We start from the raw sequence: 17,872 nt of genomic DNA, 5'->3' as shown, positions 1-17,872 counted from the left end.
CAGGAGTTGGCGAGCTGTCGCGTGGTGATCAAACGATTTCGCGGGCTTGGCGGCGTCGAGATGAGACCGCCTGCAACTTGACACGACGATCCTTTCCGAGTGCTACGTTGCGCTACAGCTGCAAGGTGGAGCGAGCTTGAATCAAGCACGACTTTCAAGATTGAATGTAGACAAGGTAGCCGCCGCCAAGCTAGTATCGGACTTGAGATGAGTATCTTTAACGTTAATTCATGTTAATCCGGATGTATGTCCCCATGTGGATGTAGGTTCAGGAAGCAAGGTTTAGTTCGGAACAAGGGATTATTACTTGTACTGGTACTGTGTGAAGCCTGTCAGCTCGGTATCGTTCTCTGCTTCGGTAGTAATTTGTTTCTGAGACTGCAGGTGGCAGTCGATTTCGGAAATGCCAACCCGAAGCCGTGGGACTGTCGGCCAACGACATGTTACGATGGTAAGCCATGAGTCCCCGTAGAAGATTTCAATGAGAAGTTATCAACGGTCGGGGAATTATCGTGGTGCCAGCCTTCAGGGCCGATGATCACATACTACCTTAACTCGCAGGACGAGACTGAGGCATGGCGACACATACTCACAAGAAACTAGGGAAGATTGCTGCAGCGATTGAAATGCAAATCATGTTCTATCAACTGCTGGATATTGCTCAGTCTTGACACCAGCTCACACATAGAATCAAGAGTATCCCACTGAGACCCAAAGCACCAGTATTGACGATGTCCTGTTGTGGACCCAACGTACGAGATGATGTCAAGGTTCCTTTCAAACTTGGAACTGTGAGATGTAATCGTGAGATATCTCAATGTCAATAGATCGCTTGACTGCTTGTATAAGGCACATCATTGAAGCATGAAGATAGTCCTAATGGCAACTGCAAATATATTATAAGGTGTGAAGTGTTCCATCTATGTAAAATTAAAATCGTGCCGAGAATTGTGAAAGTCGGGGTACTTCTTCAATAATATGGTCACGCTGCCTCGCCTGAAGCCTCTTTGGCTGAGGCATTCAAAAACTTGATTTCTGGCTATTTGCCTAAGTTTCCTCTTCAAGTGGTTCTTTGTCCCTATATGCGGGTGATTCTGAACTAATGAACGAAGAGCGAAGGCGCGAAGGCACTGATCGCTTCCATAATCTGAATAGCAACTCTAACCTTCCCTCTCTATGACTTCTTGACTTGTAAAATATACAAGTATCCCCAATAGGAATGAGATTATGTTCCCAGGATCCCTTCCATTAGATGCCAGAAATACTTCTTACTTGTCACCAGACTGCAAGCTTCACCGCCATCTCGGGCTCACTGATATGTGTCGTTAATTCAAGGAGGAGTATCATGCCATTGCAGCCTCCGATATTAGCGTACAAGATATCTAGGGTAGTACAAGCATTCCGCTCTTGTCAAGTATCTAGTAGGTCACACGTAGAGTGGACGTCCTCCGTTGGTCACACAGCTGTAAGGTCATTCCCTCATTCTCGGCCGCGAAGATCGAAGTTGTGCAATATTCAGTTCCATCGCGTTCGGTAGTGCCTTTTCCAAGTTATCGACCAGTCAACGGGTGTTTTCCGTTAAACTTCCGGCATTCATGAAGTCCACCTTCTTTCGCAACTCTTCGATGATCCACCCGGGTCCCTATTTCACGCCAATGAAGAGCGGCCTCCCATACTATTCTACAAGCCTAAGGGGCTAAGTAAAACTCGGAAGCCTAAAATTAAGGATGAGTTGCGTCTGTTTGTGAGACGTCAGCCAATAAAGCAGCGGTATTTCTCCGCGGTCGTAGACTGCATCGACTTTGAGTCTCAATTCAAATCTTGCATATAATCACTACATGGCCGCTTGGGGAAATCGCCTATGCTTTCATTCGAGCGTCATAGTCTCAGAGCAGCATTAGTCAGATTCCCGACGACAAAGGGAGTCTTTGAGAATTACTCGAGCATTATTTTCATGGCGACATGTTTCTTTCATCTTCTGAGAGGAGAGTCTACTCTCTCCCACCACCTATCATCTGGCTCACAGCCAATCTGACTAAATCACTACTTGGAGCTGGTCAGCGACTACTAACAGTCAAGATCCCTTCTGACCGTATGTTTGGCACGAGAACCACTCACCGATACTTGGGCACTTTCGCTCGAGTACAAGGTGTCGTGGCGTTCGCGCCAAGTAATCTGCCGTACCTGAAGCGTGGGGGCATTTCGCGACGGCCCCAACATAACCTACGTAGCGCTACAAACACACTAATGAAAAAAAGATTCAAAGATACCAAGTAGTTCGAATGGTGTTTCTGAGACTAATCTCGCCGGCGTAACAACACACTGAAGTTCTTAGAAAAGAGGTTCGCTCGGGATCGTGGACCAACAAGCAGGATGAGGCCCTGCAAAGACATAGACCCAAAGTATTTCTGCACGAGCGAATATAATCCGAGGCTACAACCTCATCTTGTTTCCTTTTGACTTTCATCTGCATTTTTTTATTCAAATGTTCGATATGTCTAGGAGGGAAGTGGCGGTCCACAATGGCTCATCCAAGGGGGAAGGGGGGTTGCTACCAGCACTTGCCAATGATGGAAGCGAATGTGTACTGCTAGCATTCGCTATACGGAAGCAATATATTATTGACAAAGATTCCGCGACAGATGTTTCTGTTGCAATACAGACACCTCCCGAACATAATTGTTGGGCATCCGTATCTACTCGACTAATTCGATCATACGGCTGAAGCGTGATTTCCCTGAAAAGACATTGGCATCGTTGCACAGAGCGTGAAGAGCGATTGGGCTAATTCCATTCAATAACCTGTTACATCGGTTAAGAATCCGCACTACGCTCATGGATACACATCGATCCTCAAAAATGGCGAGACAGACTTGTGCGCGGCGATAGACCTTGACATTCATAAACAACACCTTAGTTCAATACTTGTGCCGCCGGAAAAGAACTTGCAGAAAGTGCTGTCAGGTGACCTGTCGATCAACGTTATTTTTTAGGCCAATGACGAAGGTGAAATTAAAGCGCAAGTGATAAGCATTGACGACGGCCTTTCGGTCGTAGGTGATGACCGGCAGATGCAGGCTCCGGAGCATCCTCAAGTGGGTCCGGAGGAACCTCTGCGTCACACCGGGTGGGGCCCAATTGCTCCGGACATCGGCAGTGGGAACCATGCCGGCAGCTGTGTTGGCAAGTTTCAGAAGCCGCCAAGGCCTTCAGAGTATTTCCACTTCGTTTGTATATGATTACGATCTAGATATAGTCGAGTAGTGTGCGTCCTAACTATTGCGATTTAGTGGTAACGTCTTGAACATGCTATAACATACGCAAGAGCCATGTGCAAGCCAGGGTGTTCCCTCGGTCTCGGCGCTAGAATCAGTTGCAGGGAAACATTCTACCCTAAAGCAAGGCAACAAACCACTCGCATGTATGCGTCTCCTTAGGTTGATGAACGGTAATGTGACCAATGTCTTCTAGTTCCCGAGGGGCAACTGTGCGAGGCCTGAGACACCGGAGCATCCTCTGGATGCCCCGCAAGTTGTGATGTGTCGGTGCGAGCAGCGACGTGCGGAGTAGCCTGGAGCCAATATTCCTCAATTTCTCCACAGAGACTAGGACACCTCAACATCTATGCGAGCTCGAGACGATGTCCCTGGGCCAGATTATGGTAGTGCTGAGTCCCCGGATGTAGAGTATAAATGGACTGTCACCCAACGACCTACGCTATGATAACTCAACCGCAATCTCGCACTAGAATCTTCATTGAGCGCTACCATGTTATCCATCGATTCTAACCATGTTGCACTTGGGCTCGTCTTGATCCTGTTCATTCTCCTAGTCAACTCACTGCGAGTAGCTTTCCGCCCTGGCCTGAGTAAAATTCCTGGGCCCTTCTTTGCCAGATTCACTCCGTTATGGCGCGTGTTCTTCGTCTGGAAGGGCAACGCCCATTCAGACTACCGTATACTTCATGAGAAGTACGGGCCAGTCGTACGAACTGCCCCCAACGTGGTTGACATTTCAGACCCGGCAGCTCTGCAAACCATCTACGGCATAAATTCCAAGTTCATCAAGGTATGTACAACAAGGAGACGGTCAATCTGACGCAATCTGACACAGTTATTCTTCAGTCAAACTTCTACAACACGTTGGACGCTATTTACGAAGACGAAAGGATGCAGAGTTTGTTCACGGCGATCGACCCAGAGATGCACAAGGCTCTCAAGCGACCAGTGGCACAAAAGTATTCCATGACGTCTATTCGAACCCTCGAGTATCTGGTGGACCCCTGTACAAAAATGTTCACGGATGCCATGACCGATATGCAGGGGCAGGTGGTCGACTTGGGCACGTGGGTACAGTGGTACGCATTCGACGTCATTGGCGCCATCACGTTCTCCCGTCGCTTCGGATTCATGGAGACCCGGTCCGACGTAAACGATGTTATCTCTGGCATTGAGACCGGTCTCATGTACGGCGGAATAATCGGGGAGGTGCCTTCTTTGCACAAGTATCTTCTGGGCAACATCACGTTGAGGAAGGTGATGGAAAAACTCGGAGTTCCGGATCCATTGCCAATAGTTATGAATGTGAGTTACGAGCATGAGATGCGCATTGTTGAAATCTTTCTTCTGAGCGTGTCCAGCTGACCCCAACTGGCAAAGATGGTGATGGAGGGCCTAGAAGATTACGATGCCAAACAAGACTCTTCTGAACGAGGGGATTTCTTGGCGTATTTGCGACGGGAGCAAGCGTCTACTGGTGAACACATCAGTACTCGAGATATGATGAACCACTTGATGGGCAATCTGTAAGGAAGAAACAATACTTTGTAAAGTGGCCTGCACTGACTATTCAATCAAACAAGGCTGGCTGGCAGTGATACGACTGGCATCGCCCTCCGAGCTCTTTTCTACTATGTCTTGCGCGATAAGCGCGTGTATGATATTCTACAGAAGGAAATCGACGAAGCACAAGCAAAAGGAGAACTGTCGCCCGTGGTCACGTTCGGAGAGAGCCAAAAGCTCGTATATCTGTAAGTCCCTTCAGCAACCTGGGCCTTTATGATTCACTCTCCTAACGTTGAGACAACACACAGCCAAGCATGCATCAAAGAATCCATGCGGATGCACCCAGGCGTATCCTACCCCCTCGAACGCATCGTCCCGAAGACGGGCGCCGAAATCTCTGGGTTTCACCTACCGGCCGGCACCATCGTAGGCATGAACGCCGCCGTGATCCACCGCAACCGCAGCATCTTTGGCGACGATGCCGATACCTTTAGACCCGAGCGCTGGCTCAGCGACGACACTGAAGCTGTCAAGACAATGGACCGGCATAACATGAGTGTACGTATGAAGCTTCTGATGAAGTTGACGCCATCTCGCCATCTCGAAGGAATGTGCTGACCTTTTGCTCCGGTATCTGCAGTTTGGGGCTGGTGTCCGTACTTGTATTGGCAAGAACATTTCGATCATGGAAGTTGGGAAGGTAGTGCCTCAGATATTGCGGCAATTTAGTCTTGAATGGGCGTCGAGTGAGCCGGAGTGGCAGGTGACAACTTATTGGTTTGCGAAGCAGTCGGGCTTGTTGGTTCGGTTCAACCCACGGACGCCGGAGATCATAGCTAGCAAGGAATAAGGCAGTGGCTAGCCGAGATACCGCAATATTGTGTGCGGATGTGAATTCGCAGTTCTTCGGAATGTATCATGCGATATTATGTCTAGTACTCAGATAAGCTGTGAGTCTGTGACAAAGCTCAGCATTACGGTAAAAGGAGATTTTGGTGTAAGTATGGCCCATACGACGTATCTCGCACGATCGTAAACTCGGTTATGGATATGGGTTGCTCAACTAGACTTGAAATCATTCCAAATGGAGTGCGATTGTTTGATCATCGAAAATCAATTCATTGGAGAAAGTCCCGGACCGCTACTAATTGCCGAGGCCGAAACAAAGACGTCAGAAAGCGAGGAAGTACGAGAGCCCCATGGAGATCTCCCGGCACCTCCACAAGCTACCCCGCAAAAACGGGATCCCTAAGCCTCTTCGGGTCCTCTGCATATGTCCCGCGACCTGCAGCACGAAACGCCGTGTCCGTCTACATACTTTGTAACAAGTAGCTTTGACTTCTGAGATTCCTTTTGTCCTTTGCCAGACAATCTGTTCAAAATTTGACATTGGAAACTTCTGGCCTTATTCTCTATCTGTTTGGAGGGCGTGAGGTCACGATTCGGAGTGTCATCGAGCTAGCTATCCAGGGTCCAGATGCACTGGAGGCCAATAGCGACTGAGTTCCTGTATCGTCATGTCTGCCGAATCGCCTCGGATTACCACAGCCGACCATCATCCGTCAAGCAATACCTCGAGTCCTCCGGAGCCAGATGAGGGGAAGCTACGAGTCTGCGACCATTGTAGAGTGTTCGTTCCCATCCATCAACTCCCGACTACCCTCGTCTGAAGGAAGCTTCTGAACTGACATCATCTGCGTAGGAAGAAAACGAAGTGTAAGAGATTGGGCCGCTCAAAAACTCTGATACTCATCCCCCCACATGGCCTCGATTAACAGCGTGGTCGTGGAACAGGTGACCAAGTCCGTCCTGCGTGTGGAAACTGCCGTACACGTCTTATCACTTGTTCGTATACCAAACGAAGAAGGAAACCAGGTAAATGTGTTGTCCTAAAATTACTTCGACTTTGTTTTCTGATATGTGTTACGGCGTTTTCCAGGACCTCCAAAAGGATGCACAAAACGACTCAAACCCTCGACTTGTACTGAATTGACCGCCTCTTCAGAGTTAAGTGGCCGAGCTACAGACACAACCGTTTGCATTGATGGCTCAGATGGTATACCATTTAGAGCTTCGAATCGAACAAGAACTAACGGCGATGCATCCCTTATGTCTTGGTCTGAGCATGTCTTGGGAAGACCCCTATCATACGGCCCAAACGTCAGCCTCGAGATGGAAACTTACCTGTTAGTGAATAACATTCAGCCATGAAGCAACGCGAAGTAAGACTTGAGGAACTAACAGAGCGCTCAAGATTGAATCTATACTTCAAACACATCCAACCAAACTATCCACTACTCGAGACTTGTCCAGACAGACGACTCAGAAGTGCGCTGCGCATGTCACCCCGCCTCAAAATGGCCTTGTTCACCGTGTCTTCACGCTTCGCGAACCCAGGCGTCATACCGTGGTCACCAGAAGACTTTGCTAACCGAGCTCAAAGTCTCTCAAGCGACTCGGAACTGAGCGTGGATGAACTGAAAGTATCTTTTCTCCTGTGCCTTCACGCCATGTCTGACTCCTTGACGTGGGCAACTGTCACCGAAACCACCAAGATCACCAGGATGGCTGATTTGTACTACACGATGTGCCTTGGAGGACAGCGCAACGTGTCTGGCAGGGCCTTTGATCTCAATAGCGAGAAGGACGCCGGGGGTGGGGATGGACTGGCAGCAAGACGACGGGACGAGGCGGAGGACTTGGATGCTGAGATGGAGGAGTGGAACAGGGTATGGTGGTGCATCTATCGCCTTGACTCCTGCTGCTGTGCCATCACGTAAGTCTTGCTTGGGCATGCCTGTGAAGTCATCGCTACTGTGCTAACATCGAAGCCTTCAAAGTGCATCACCAAACGCGATATCGAATCGCCTCGAAGAGAAGATCAGACTCACTTCTGAATCACCTACCGAGTCCATGATCCAGCCGTCTCTTGACTCTGAACACAATCAGGACCTATCGCAGCACGAGTCTCTGAGCAGATCAACGCATCCGAAACACTGGCGGACGATGAAAGCCATCTTCTCACAGCCGGCATGTACGAATCAGAGCCTCTATCTCGGCGTATGCACCTTTGTGAGATCCGTCACAGAACTCAGATCCCTAGTCAAGTCCGGCCGCACCAAAGGCCTCGAGAACCGCCTGCGAGAGCTCGAGAGCGACAGCGCGGCCACGGCGTTTGCGTTGCCTTCGTGGTACTTTCAGCCCGTGAGGAATCTGAGCGTTGGCGAGACGGGAGAAGACCACGCGTCTCGGTTGAAGAACTTGCTTGTCTGGTCCTGGTAAGCACTATGATCCTCGCCCGACATCGTGCCCGTATGAAATCGGACCAGTGAAGCTAATAGTTCCAGCTCCGACTTGCTACTCGCCATCTGTGCCGTGGAGATGAGCAGCTCGTCGACCGCGGCTGCTCTCGATCTCACAGCACACTGGCACTCGATCTTGGACAAGGCAAACGACGCGGCCGAAGTCGTCGGAAAATGGAAGCCCGCCTACCTTGACGTTGTTGACCCGTTGTGCTCCTACATTGTTCTTTTGGTTGGCGCAATCTTCTCTTTGCAAAGAGCGCTCTCGTCCGAGATGTCCCTTTTCTCCTCCCAGCTTGATCTGCTGGAGTTGTTTATGGAGCAGATAGGGAGCCGTTGGCCTATTGGTGAGTATCGCTCCTACCAGCCTGTTTCACAGCCCCTTCTTTCTAACATATTTGGGATAGCAAACCGCCTCAGCAGTAAGTACTTTTCCTTCATGGTTTCCGAAGATAAACAAGCTGACCCAAAGGGCGGAAAAGAATCACTTCAATCCATACAGAGAAACTTGTCTTCAGGAAAGTCTACTTGTACCCTTGAGACGGCGCTCACCTATGTCCGCCAGTTGACTCACCCTTTCGATGGGCAACCTGTCCACCCCGTCTTGAAAGGTGATGCCCCGGGAGCTATCATATCGGGACCTACAGAGGCAAGGGACGCAAGCAACGGATGCTATTCTAACACGCATGAGGAGGGATATGGTCATTATTATGGCCTCGACGATGTTGATTTCGCGAGTCTGGAGGGAGTCTTTGGCGACATGGACCCGATGGACATGCTGCTGCAGGTAGGTTGTTGAGCAGGAGCGTAATAACGTGATACTCCATTAATACATTGGTTATGCATGATCTCGGACAGCAAACGATCCTTCGGAGTACGTGCACAGGAGGGAACTTGCATTTGTGCCTACAAATACCAATAGCCATTTTTATGCTCGACAGAAGGCCGGGCTCATAACGAGGATATGAGATGAACTCAAGTCTCAAGTTGATGGCCGCATAAGCTCTAGGGCGGCAGGAATGCCATCTGGTGACAGGTGCGCCACATCAGATGCTGCGCATGAGAACCTTTGTGCTACCTGTGAAATGTTTGGAACTGCTTTGTTATCTCTTCTTGGTCTAAAACAAACATGTGAAAGAGAGGCTGTTCGGCGCATGAGGGGGAGGGCGGCGACTTTGTTGACTGGTAAGTGACGAACCAATCGTCTGTTGTTTTTCATCCCTTTGCCAGCATTAATATGATGATCCCTGGGGTTTCCAAGCAATTGAAGGAACTGGAAAGCTTTGTCGGTCCGTTGTTTGTAAATTGCAGGATGAGGCAGGTGAACGTGCTCGGAAACATTCATTTGCATTGTTTAATCGCGACCTGCCACGGACGATTCCGTTGGAGCTCTGATGTATGCACGTAAGGGCATGAACATGTTCTGGGGGTCGTAGTACAGGATTCAATTAGGTTCAGGGGGGATGATGAGTTCAGATTATCGTAATCCCGAAAGAGCCGTCGTTACGAACTGCACTGGGAGGCCTCGTGTTGGCGAGATGAGGAGAAGATGTATGACGGGAGATATTGTAGAACAGAATGGAAGAGTGAGAGATATCGGGCAAGATGCCTCAAAACTCCGATTCAGTGAAGCTCAGAGTGACAAGTCGCTGAACAGTCGATAACCACTCTTATACGAACGAGTATTGGGACTCAAGGCATCAAACATATTCGTGCCCACGGCCAGGCCTGCACCGCATAGCATGAACGACCTTATTGCAAGCGCCCCTTTCCGTGCCGTGCCGCGATGGGGGCCAAAGCTCTCGATGCAACCACTAAAAAAAAATTTACCACCATGTTTTTTATTCCTTAGCATTACTGAATAACGCTCCTGTTCTGGCGGGTGGCGGGCAGGAAAGGGTGCGAGCGGCAGTGAAAGGCCAGGGGCACGCGCGTAAACCAAGGAGGTTCATCCCAGGCGCGGGAACCCGGAGCGGGTACGGAGCACTATAGAGTAAAAACGTCAGGGAAGGGACTTGTTGTGTGAACAGCTTTCTTGGTTCTTCTGGTGAAAGAACTGGGCGGTGGGTGTCCGGTTGGTGAGAGGGCATCCCTGGTTGTGCTACTAGAGAAGTTCGCGGCAATGAGTGAAAGATTGAATTTGGGGCTCAAGAGTCTGCTGTGGTCCATTCTCATGTTCCACGTGCGGCACGACTGGGCTCAAGTGCTGACCCTATGTGTGAGAGCCTAGGTAGACAACAGAATTGATGGGCAGGTAAACCATGAGGTCATTGCATTTTTGGCAGTCCCAAGGGATCGTCCACGTTCTGGCGATCCAGTGTAAATCAGGGACTGTGCATGTTTAGTGCAGTTGTAACGGCCAGGACTGGCACAACGTCACCGTCGTATGGGTGGTCGGTATAGAGCATCGACGGGGTTTGGGCTGGCACGCTGGCTAGCTTCGCATCAGACGGTGTGAGTGAGCGTGTCTGCGTGTGTGCCTCTCATCTTTCCCCGAATCTCCGAAGGGCTCACTATCAGCAATCTTTGGGGGGGGGGGGGGGGGGGGGGGGGGTGGGGGGGGGGGGGCGGGGGTGGGGGGGGGGGGGGGTGTGGGTGGGGGTTGCTTCTCGCCCCGCGGCCGGCGCCGGGGGGCGGGGTTGGGGGGGGGGGGGGGGGGGGGGGGGGGGACTGGCGGTCAGGTTTTTAGGGGCGTGTGGTGCGAGTGTGATGTCTGTTGTGTGATTTGTGGTGCGTGATGTGACCTTGGACGATCTTGGGCGCCTGATGAGTTGGCATCCGTTTTTGGCACGCATACGCAATCCTTCTCTACCCGTCTTGGGGATCCGCGGGCGGTAAGACCTAGGCTGGGAAGGTTGGAGGACTGAGACTGGACATTTGAAAAGAATGGCAGTGGCTACGGCTCTGGCTTCGGCAACGATGTTCTACTAGGAGAGGAACTTGCCCGAAAGGTACCATTTGAAATATGCTTTTTGATAGAGAAGATGATGCATATCGGTACGGATACAGGTATTTCATTGAGTCATGGTCCGGCGCGGCCCTCGGGATGCGGTAGCTGGCTAGCTGCCGCGGAATCGCGGGTGGCCAAAAGCTGATTTCGAACAAACCAACTTGGACGCCTCGGATCCATGTGTGATTGGGCACCTGTTGGTTCTTGTCTCTCACGAAAGATCCATGGCTGCCCCTGAAGGGTGCTTAGGTCAGCCCTAGACTTGAGCAACGCAACACCTCTATTCAGGACGACAGTCGGAATTTGGAGGAAAGAGGTACAGAGGGCGAGGCAGATGAAGGGAGGCCCGATTAACTGCTGACGGCGATCGGGCCCGGGGTTCTTTGGGTTCCCGTTCCCCGCGGCACTAGTGGTGATATGAACAGTGGACTGGAGGACGAGTGAAGAAGGTAAGGCAACGCGGAAGTCAATATCGCCATCTGTAAATGCACACCTTGCGTGTTTCGAGCCTCTCTCGCTTCTGTGAAGCATTACTACGAGGGGGATATGTGTGTCTCTGAGAGGGTGAGTCTACTTTTCCGATAGACGTGGGCGCCGAGGCCACATGCCGACTGCATTTCCACAATCTCCATCATCTCGTTCGTCATGTTTTCTATTCGGGAACAGAAACCCCAGAGGATCCGTCGCTTTGCGACAAACAGAGACAATCAAAGGGGGCCGACCAGGGACGAGATGAGGGCGCAATGTCCCAACGGTTGGTGGTGCACCCCGCTCTGCAGGCTGACAACGAGGGTCTTCCAGCTGCGCAGGGGAAAGTTTTCTGCAATCTGTTGCTCTTGCCTATACGAAGGAGAGGGGAAGGGGGGCCCGCCAACGGGGCGGTCATGCATGTAGAGTGGCAGGTCGTTGATATTAAGGTGTTGACGGGGGGAACGGGATGGTTCTGGACAAGTGTGTCTGTATGCGACATGTCACGCGTACAACTGTCCAGGGGCATTTGATCCATTGCGGCGCTACCTTTGGGCCTTTGCTTTGGTGAAAGCTGGCCCCTCACTCCTGAGATCTCGGAACGAGTTGTAATATAGTAACATGATGGCAGAGGGACGGGACCGTGTAAGGGGCGAGGGAAGGGGATGAGACGTGGTAATCGATGTACCGCCATTTGAGCACAATATCAATATCTAACGAAGTGCTATCGAATGCATGTCTGATTTCGCGGCGGCATAGGGATATGCAGGAACAAAACAGGAGTGTGGCTGTGAGACACACTCACGGTGGATCAGTGCAAAAACCTAACTTTGGCAGTGACGAGACTTGATGATGAAGTGATGGGATAGGGATATGTTGGATATGAGGACTCGGGAGTTCCAACTTCCAAGGGTCAAAGTGAGGGCAGGTTTAAGGAGCTGCATGCATAGTGAGGCTCAGTCGACGATCCAATGCTACCTACCGGAGTGCATATCCACGTATCCACGGAGGAGGTCGTTGAAAGGGGAACAGAGGTGGTGGGTGCTATGAATAGTACGGACATGAGAGTGGGAAAAGGGGACCGCTTATGTACGTGTATGCAAGGACCGCGGGGTCTTCCGTCCCATGATTTTGACGTCTTATGGAGTCAGGGCCATGGTGGTGGCAGAGAGGTTACTCCGGAAGAACCTCAAGAGATGTATCGACGGCCATCGGCGACTGGTGGCATATTTGAGGCTCCTTCAGGCTCCCCCTCCCCCTTCGAGACGCCTTCTATGGCCCTTGACAAGTCGAGATTGGATGCCGTGGCTTGGTAGTCGAATTTGACCCAGTTGGCCGGAAACACGGCGTCAAGCACGCCTTGGGGCTGGGCTGGGCGGCGGGACTTGCTGCTGTCCCTGTGTGTTCTTGACCAGTGAACGGTGACCGTGTCGGCGAGAGCGAGACGGGGGACTCCTCAGGGGCCCTTTGGCGGCGAAAGATTACCTAAGTATGCCTAGCTTCAATGTTTGGTGTAACTTGGAGGAGGATTGGGACAGTGAACTCTGAAAAGGAAGAGAGAGAGGCACAGAGAGAGTGAACAAAAAGCGAAGAGGTCGCCGGCTCATTTCGAGCCCCGGCAACAGGACCCAGAGACCGGTGGGCGGCCAAGCCTTATTGGGCCATGGACCCCACTACCGCAGCCCCGCCGTCGGCCACTCAGAGATGCGTATTTCTCTCTCATTTGAAGAGGTGGATCTCCAAGTATCTCTGCACGTAATCAGTGGTGGAGGTATACATATCCGCCCACTCACCCAGCCCCTTCCCCTTCCCCCATTCAGGAACATGGCGCCTTACCGCCTAAGGTACAAACCATCCAGAAGCTTAGGTAAGGCGCGGGAGGAAGTGGGCAATAGGGCGAACATCCAGCCGGCCAGTGGATACCAGAGTACGTACAGGGAACCTGTGCACCCGCCTCCCACTTTCATTTTCTGCCACTCGCCCACTGAAGTTTGAACTTGCCATCACTGCCAGCGTCCCGAGTCCCGCCCCTCTGCTGAACATCCTGCTTTCAGGTGAATTTGAGGTGGTAAACCTTGGAGTACGTACCTCTTGAAGGACTGTCGATGGAAGATAACCTCCACTGTCCTGTCCACGCCGGGCTACCAGCGTCTCTCAGTGGTTCTGTGTTGTGATCAGTGGTACCGTCAGGGGCCCGGTGGCTTTCTTTCAGTGGGCCGGGCCGCCTGTTCGGCTCTTCCTGATGTGTCTCCAGCGTCTCCCTCCCGGCTGATGAGGCCTGCCTACCTCACCTGTGACCCGTAGTTTCGTCAGGTACCTCACGGTACTGGACACTGCCTATCTGTACGTAGTACTGCCCTGCAAGACGTCTCTTCCACCAACGTGGACCCGTAACCTTGCGCGCTCTCGCCGTCTCTTTGACCTGAGCCTCTCTCATCGTCAAAACCTCTCTTCCCCGGCTTTCCTTCCTACTCCCTCTCTTCATCCAACCGGCCACCACCACCCACCTCGTCATATCATGCGCCGCGCCGCCGTCGAGACATGCCCGAGCCATTGATTTATCCTCTCCCGTCTCTGTCTCTGTCTCTGTCTCCGTCTCGACTCGCAACCCTCCGCATCTTCTCCGACGCTTCCTCCTCTCTGTTCGTCTAGTCCTCCATCCCGACAAAGACGAACCTGACGACTTCGACCGCGTAGTCAGGAGCGACGCATCGTCCCCAATTTCCGACCTTTGCTCCTGGTACTCGTCGATCTTCACCATCGACAGCGACAACGTCGACCCACGTCAATTGCACGCCTAGCGAAAGTACGATACCCCCCAAACCTCGACGATCCATACGAACGAACGGCCGCATTGATTCGACTTTTGCGTTGTTTTTTCTTTCATCGGAAAACAATGTGCTGAGACTTGGCTCGGCCTGTTCTGTTTTTCTTTCTTTCAATCCAACAAACGAACCATCCAAGGACTCGATAATATCGCCATCCTGCCGCTGATACCCCCACGAACAACCAGGACAAACTAGAGACAAAATAACGACATCGCTCAGAATAGTAGCAGTAGCCGTTAACACCCCCCCGTCACATCCACTCCCACATTCAGCTACGTCCAGCCTCCCGACGTCTCGAACCCCGGCCGACCGACCATGCCCACCTACCTCACCCGCGAGAACGCCCCCGTCTACTCGCCAAATTCCGACTTTCTGGACCTCGACCCAAACAACACGCTTGATCTGTCTGGCCACAAGCACCCAATTGACGGGCTCTCCCATACCCTACCGCTTCGCCCATCGCGCTCAAACAACCTCCATGATAGCTTCGACGAAAGCTCAACCTCATCAACCCACGCCTCAGACGTCTCTGATTCCATCCCCAATCAGATGAATGGGACGAGGCCGACTAGCATGAGCTCGTTGCCCAACGGCTCGGCAGGGGCCGGAGGAGGCGCAGACTTTGATTATCACGACCACGACTCTCATCACCACGACCAGTACAATGATTACAAGAACCAGAAACACCCGTTACAAAATGGACACACCGTCACCATGCCCGACCGGACAGCTCCGCCGCCGCCCATCACTATCATCAAGAAGCCATCTTCCGATACCGAGCAATCGAGCCCGACGGATAACTACCTTACGCCGCCATCAATTGGATCGCCTGCGGCTGGATCCATCGATCATGCCATAAAAACAAACGGGACTAGCAGTCCCAACTACGCACCTCCAGCAATACCGTCACAAGGTAGACTTGTCAACGGCCACACAACGCCCGTTGCAGCACCCAGCAACGCATCGCTGTCCCCAGATCCCACCGCCAATAACCAACCGGCATCACCGCAACGCTTCTCTTCTCCGCCGCTTTATCAATCCGGTGGTGCTACCCCTAACGGATCGACACCGACGGGCCTGCAACCGCCAAATGGCGGATTGAAGCATCGACATACGCTCGAGGTTCCCGGCACCCAATCCAATCGCGCTTCTAAAGATGGCTCCGATACGGGCTTCTCCAGCGGTCGCTTCTCTCCCACAAGCACCACGCAAAGAGTGCGTAGGGCGTCCCTTAATCTGGTGCGGAGAGATACTCGCTCCATGCAGTCTGATGTACCGCGTGACGAGGTGGTGCCCGACGAGGAAGCCCTGCGCTGGGCCGAACATTATCGACAGAAGCGGGCGAGTAAGAGGAAGAGAAAGGAAGAGGAGGATGACGATAGAGTCTTGGTCGGCACAAAGGTCGATGAACATCACACCAACTGGGTCACGGCCTACAACATGTTGACGGGCATCCGTGTCTCGGTGTCCCGCACGAACGCGAAGCTCGACCGGCCCCTTACGGATGCTGACTTTGAGGCAAAGCAGAAGTCGACTTTTGACATGTACGTCAAGTCCCGTGTTACCCACGTGCTTTGCAAGTTTACTAATTTCTTCAGTGCCGGAAACGAGTTGGTGCCCTCGGCGAAGTACGATTTCAAATTTAAGGATTATGCGCCGTGGGTATTCCGACATCTACGCGGCCTGTTTCGCTTGGATCCCGCAGACTACCTCATGTCTCTGACGGGCAAGTATATCCTGTCCGAACTGGGTTCCCCTGGAAAGAGTGGTAGCTTCTTCTACTTCTCCAGAGACTACAAGTACATCATCAAGACGATCCACCACGCCGAGCACAAGTTCCTCCGCAAGGTCCTCAAGGACTACTACCATCACGTCACCGAGAACCCGAATACGCTGCTATCTCAATTCTACGGTCTCCACCGTGTCAAGATGCCCTACGGAAAGAAGATTCACTTCGTAGTAATGAACAACCTCTTCCCTCCCCACCGGGACATCCACACCACTTTCGACTTGAAGGGATCTACGATTGGCCGCGACTATAAGGAAGAGGACCTGGACAAGAACCCTCGGGCGACGCTGAAGGATCTCAACTGGATGCGCCGACAACGAAACCTCGAACTTGGCATCCAGAAGAAGAAGCTATTCTTGGAGCAGCTGCAAAAGGATGTGGTCTTGATGAAGAAGCTCAAAATCATGGACTACTCTCTGTTGATCGGTATCCACGATTTACAGCGAGGGAACGAGGAGAATCTTCGAGGAAAGACTCTTCAGGTCTTCAACCCCGGCGGTGAGCAAGAAGATGGTGAGCCGCCATCGGTTCTCTTGCGAACGCCTTCCAAACTGGAGAACGCTCGCAAGGCGCGGGAGCTGCGCAATATGATCAGGCACGAACGGCCAGTGCCCATGGGACAGACTGCAGCTCAAATGCCAGACGAGCTCGATGAGGGACATAGCAGATCGGGATACATCTTCAATCAGGACGATGGTGGATTCCAGGCGACCCATGAGGACAACTCTCCAGCCGATGAGATCTACTACCTGGGCGTCATCGACTGCCTGACTCACGTATGATTTCTTCCCGCGCTTGCTGTTTCATTGCTAACTTTCTGTATAGTACGGAATGATCAAAAAGATTGAGCACTTCTGGAAGGGACTGACAAGCGACAAGACCAAGATCTCCGCTCTTCCCCCTGAACAGTACGGCGACCGATTCTACAACTTCGTCGAGGGTATCACGATGTCCCCTGAAGAGGCGATTAGAGAGAAGCAGCGGAAGGACCAGGAGCAGATCGAGGCTGCTGCAGCTGCGGAGAGACAGCGTGTTGCCAGCTGGAGCTCGAGCATGCGCCGGAGGTCGGGGACAAACAACATTCCCCCAATGCCCGACTACCGACCTCCGCCAACCCCGCCTAGCGCTCCAATGTCACCCGAAGCACGCGAAACCGTCGAGCGAGCCCAGCAAGATGCCCGAAGATCCGAGAGACACGGGGCTTCCGAGCTCAACGTTCCAGATGTCGTCCTGTCGACAACCAAAATGAACGAACGGCGAGAATCTGGTGGCCAAGGGGCTCCTATCTTACCTGTAGTTGAAGAGGCAGGAGAGGCTTCATCGCTAGGCGGCAGAAGCAGAGACGGGGCAGCGAGTCGTGATGGGGATGACCACCGACCGGCTACCCCAGCGAAGCCTGGTATGGAGAGCAGATTCGCCGGACTCAGGGACTATGCGCCGCCGACGCCGCCCAAGGGACATCATCTTAAGCCCGAAAGTCAAGACAGCGGCTACGGGGCGCTGCCCAACGGAAACGGTTCGACAATGAGCAGAGAGGACTCGCTTAACATCAAGCCTCGCCTTAGCAAGGACTCGCTGGATAAAGCCTTGCCGCCGCTGCCAAAGGAGGCTGGCGGACAGAGCAGCTTCCGCATGGGCCTGGCCTAGGGCGCAAGCCGCCTCTTGCGGAACAACAGCAGACGGATCCGTGGCGTTAGGAGTAAGAGTGGGAGCAATGACGAAGCAGGGGACGACACGCGACGGGAAGAGAA

The 17,872-nt window shown here is 52.4% G+C and overlaps 4 protein-coding genes across 4 annotated transcripts; 3 read left to right on the top strand and 1 right to left on the bottom strand.

Annotated features, from left to right (window-relative positions):
• Positions 1-3,768: 3,768 nt before the first annotated feature.
• CTAM01_12890 (uncharacterized protein) lies at positions 3,769-5,634 on the top strand (the record flags this gene model as incomplete). Its single annotated transcript, XM_060528895.1, has 6 exons — positions 3,769-4,068; positions 4,125-4,583; positions 4,659-4,804; positions 4,862-5,029; positions 5,093-5,342; positions 5,425-5,634. 6 exons carry the CDS (start codon positions 3,769-3,771, stop codon positions 5,632-5,634), a joined length of 1,533 nt encoding a protein of 510 aa, XP_060376521.1.
• A 1,357-nt stretch (positions 5,635-6,991) lies between these two features.
• CTAM01_12889 (uncharacterized protein) lies at positions 6,992-8,885 on the top strand (the record flags this gene model as incomplete). The annotated part of the gene is made up of 3 exons (XM_060528894.1): positions 6,992-7,560; positions 7,625-8,062; positions 8,132-8,885. 3 exons carry the CDS (start codon positions 6,992-6,994, stop codon positions 8,883-8,885), a joined length of 1,761 nt encoding a protein of 586 aa, XP_060376520.1.
• A 1,042-nt stretch (positions 8,886-9,927) lies between these two features.
• CTAM01_12888 (uncharacterized protein) lies at positions 9,928-10,176 on the bottom strand (the record flags this gene model as incomplete). Its single annotated transcript, XM_060528893.1, has 1 exon — positions 9,928-10,176. The coding sequence occupies one exon, from the start codon at positions 10,174-10,176 to the stop codon at positions 9,928-9,930; it is 249 nt and encodes an 82-aa protein (XP_060376519.1).
• Positions 10,177-14,647: 4,471 nt separating this feature from the next.
• CTAM01_12887 (phosphatidylinositol-4-phosphate 5-Kinase) lies at positions 14,648-17,768 on the top strand (the record flags this gene model as incomplete). Its single annotated transcript, XM_060528892.1, has 2 exons — positions 14,648-16,897; positions 16,947-17,768. 2 exons carry the CDS (start codon positions 14,648-14,650, stop codon positions 17,766-17,768), a joined length of 3,072 nt encoding a protein of 1,023 aa, XP_060376518.1.
• Between the last annotated feature and the right edge of the window lie 104 nt (positions 17,769-17,872).

Source organism: Colletotrichum tamarilloi (assembly GCF_030869305.1).
Source record: "Colletotrichum tamarilloi strain Tom-12 chromosome Unknown Scaffold_84.1, whole genome shotgun sequence".
Classification (NCBI taxonomy): domain Eukaryota; kingdom Fungi; phylum Ascomycota; class Sordariomycetes; order Glomerellales; family Glomerellaceae; genus Colletotrichum; species Colletotrichum tamarilloi.
This window is presented reverse-complemented; position numbering and strand designations above follow the sequence as displayed.